A 2,635-nucleotide genomic window follows, 5' to 3' on the forward strand; every position below is an offset into this window, starting at 1 on the left:
GGGGAAAGTAGCATTGACTTACATACACGATCAAGCTTAAAATAGACAGCTGGTGAGAAGTAGCTCTAGAATGCGAGGAACTGAGTTCAGCGCTCTGCGATGACCTAGAGGGGTGGGATGGAGGGAGTTGGGGGAAGTGATACATGCATAATTATGGCTGATTTGCATTGCTGTATGGCAGAAACCAGCACAACCCTGTAAAGCAATTTTCCTCCAATTAAAAAATAAAATGGGAGGAACTCGGCGCCCGCCCAACTTCCCAGCGGCCCCGTGCGGCCCGGGCATGCCCAGTGCGGGTGCAGCGGCCCCGGCCCTGGCAGCGCCCGGGCGGGAGCGTGCGACCCGGTGCGGAGGGGCTCGGAGGAGACGAGCGGACCCTCGGTGGGCGAGAGACCCGGCTGGAGCCGGAGCCGGAGCCGCGGCGGCGAAGCTGCCGGGTCCTTCATAATGAAAAATCTGGGGACACTTCTCTCTCCTTTGTGTAGCTTATAGTTTGGGCGGTAAAGAGATGGCTGACAGTGTCAAAACCTTTCTGCAGGACCTTGCCAGGGGAATCAAAGACTCCATCTGGGGAATTTGTACCATCTCAAAGCTAGATGCTCGAATTCAACAAAAGAGAGAGGAGCAGCGTCGAAGAAGGGCAAGCAGTATCCTGGCTCAGAGGAGAGCCCAGAGCATAGAGAGGAAGCAGGAGAGTGAACCACGTATTGTGAGCAGAATTTTTCAGTGCTGCGCTTGGAATGGTGGAGTTTTCTGGTTCAGTCTCCTCTTGTTTTATCGAGTGTTTATTCCCGTCCTTCAATCAGTAACGGCCCAGATTATTGGTGACCCATCGCTACACGGGGATGTCTGGTCGTGGCTGGAGTTCTTCCTCACATCAATTTTCAGTGCTCTCTGGGTGCTCCCCCTCTTTGTGCTCAGCAAAGTCGTCAACGCGATTTGGTTTCAGGATATAGCGGACTTGGCATTCGAGGTATCTGGGAGGAAACCTCACCCATTTCCTAGTGTCAGCAAAATAATTGCTGACATGCTCTTCAACCTCTTGCTTCAGGCTCTCTTCCTTCTCCAGGGGATGTTTGTGAGTCTCTTTCCCATCCATCTTGTTGGTCAGCTGGTTAGTCTCCTGCATATGTCTCTCCTCTACTCACTATACTGCTTCGAATATCGTTGGTTCAATAAAGGAATTGAAATGCACCAGCGGTTATCAAACATAGAAAGGAATTGGCCTTACTACTTTGGATTTGGTTTGCCCCTGGCTTTTCTCACAGCAATGCAGTCCTCCTACATTGTCAGTGGCTGCCTCTTCTCTATCCTCTTTCCTTTATTCATTATCAGCGCCAATGAAGCAAAGACCCCTGGCAAAGCATACCTTTTCCAGTTGCACCTCTTCTCCTTGGTGGTTTTCTTAAGCAACACACTCTTCCATAAGACGGTCTACCTACAGTCGGCCCTGAGCAGCTCCACTTCTGCAGAAAAATTACCCTCGCCGCACCCGTCTCCTGCCAAACTGAAGGCTGCCACAGGCCGCTGAGTCGGTCACCCGCCATCCGGAGGGGCCGGGTGGGATCGGAAGGATGCTGTGGCGGCTCTTCTCTGGTTCACCTCCACCTCTCCCAGGGAAGGCAGGGCCCACCCTGCCAAGGGCCCTGCCCACATTCCCTTCTCTCTGAGGAATCCAGATTCTTGTCTCTGGTGCACGTAAGGCAGAATCTTCCTGCGACCAGTATGGATTTTAAACACTGGTGAGTCTGAAAGGACCACAGGTTTTTCTGCAGCTCTTTCCTAGCATTTGCCAGCCCCGTGCCTGGACTGATTTGAATACTCTCTCCCTGTGCCATTTCCCTTCCATTTCCCCTTCTGCCTCCCACCGCCCTTGGATGAATGGACTTTTGTCATTTTAGCTGTTGTGTTTTTTTGTTTTTCTGTGAAGCACATATATTGGATGTGGGAGGGACAGGAGGCTCCGCTGCTCCTGGTCACTCCCTTTATAGCCATCACTGTCTTGTTTCTTGTAACTCAGGTTAGATTTTGGTCTCTTGCTCCACTGCAAAAAAAAAAAAAAAACAAAAACACAAGCCTGAAGACACGGGACAGAAGAAAGACCTCAGCCAGATCTCCACTGGGTTTGAGGAATGACTTTCCTTCTTCCCCTTGCAGGGGAAAAAGCTTTTTTCACTGGTACATTTAAAGCTCCCCAGAGATAGGGAGGTACCAATTTCGGACAAGTGCCACTGCAACACGGATGCTCAGAGAACCTGAACTTTTAAACTCTGGAGGTCTGATCTTGACTGTTGGCCACTGCTGAGTCTGTCTGGTGTTTCAAAGGAATATTGGGTGCTGCAAATAGGACCTGAAGGGGTAAACTTATTAAACCCATTAAACCTGTGAAAAAAAAAAATAAATAAATAAAATGGGAGAATAAATCAATAAATATTTGTTCACTGAAGGAGCAGTAACGCCATCTAATACATAATGAACAGTCTTTATGCCCCAGGCTTGGTGAGAGGCATTTCCTATGAGTTACCTTGTATAATCTTCACCACAGACCTCTTGAGGTTGGTAGTATCATTACCCCACTTCATAGCTGAGAAAGGGAACACTTAGGGACATTAAATAACTTCTGAAGTCACAAAGC

General features: G+C 49.4%; 1 protein-coding gene across 2 annotated transcripts; it reads left to right on the plus strand.

Annotated features, from left to right (window-relative positions):
* The first annotated feature begins 285 nt into the window (after positions 1-285).
* LOC147373575 (etoposide-induced protein 2.4 homolog) lies at positions 286-2,411 on the plus strand. 2 transcript variants are annotated; one of them, XM_086398297.1, is made up of 2 exons: positions 366-1,179; positions 1,292-1,494. In XM_086398297.1, the coding sequence occupies exons 1-2, from the start codon at positions 509-511 to the stop codon at positions 1,407-1,409; spliced, it is 789 nt and encodes a 262-aa protein (XP_086254423.1). In that variant the 5' UTR covers positions 366-508; the 3' UTR covers positions 1,410-1,494. The 2 variants fall into 2 exon arrangements, with proteins under 2 accessions (XP_086254421.1, XP_086254423.1); XM_086398295.1 differs by having other exon boundaries at positions 286-2,411.
* The last annotated feature ends 224 nt before the right edge of the window (positions 2,412-2,635 follow it).

The sequence above is a fragment of the Bos grunniens genome, chromosome 4 (assembly GCF_055505025.1).
Source record: "Bos grunniens cultivar Pamir isolate PY7600 chromosome 4, Bosgru_T2T1.0, whole genome shotgun sequence".
Classification (NCBI taxonomy): Eukaryota; Metazoa; Chordata; class Mammalia; order Artiodactyla; family Bovidae; genus Bos; species Bos grunniens.

Coding starts and splice junctions, on each gene's coding strand:
- LOC147373575 (XM_086398295.1), top strand. CDS start 509: ATGGCTGACAGTGTCAAAACCTTTCTGCAGGACCTTGCCAGGGGAATC.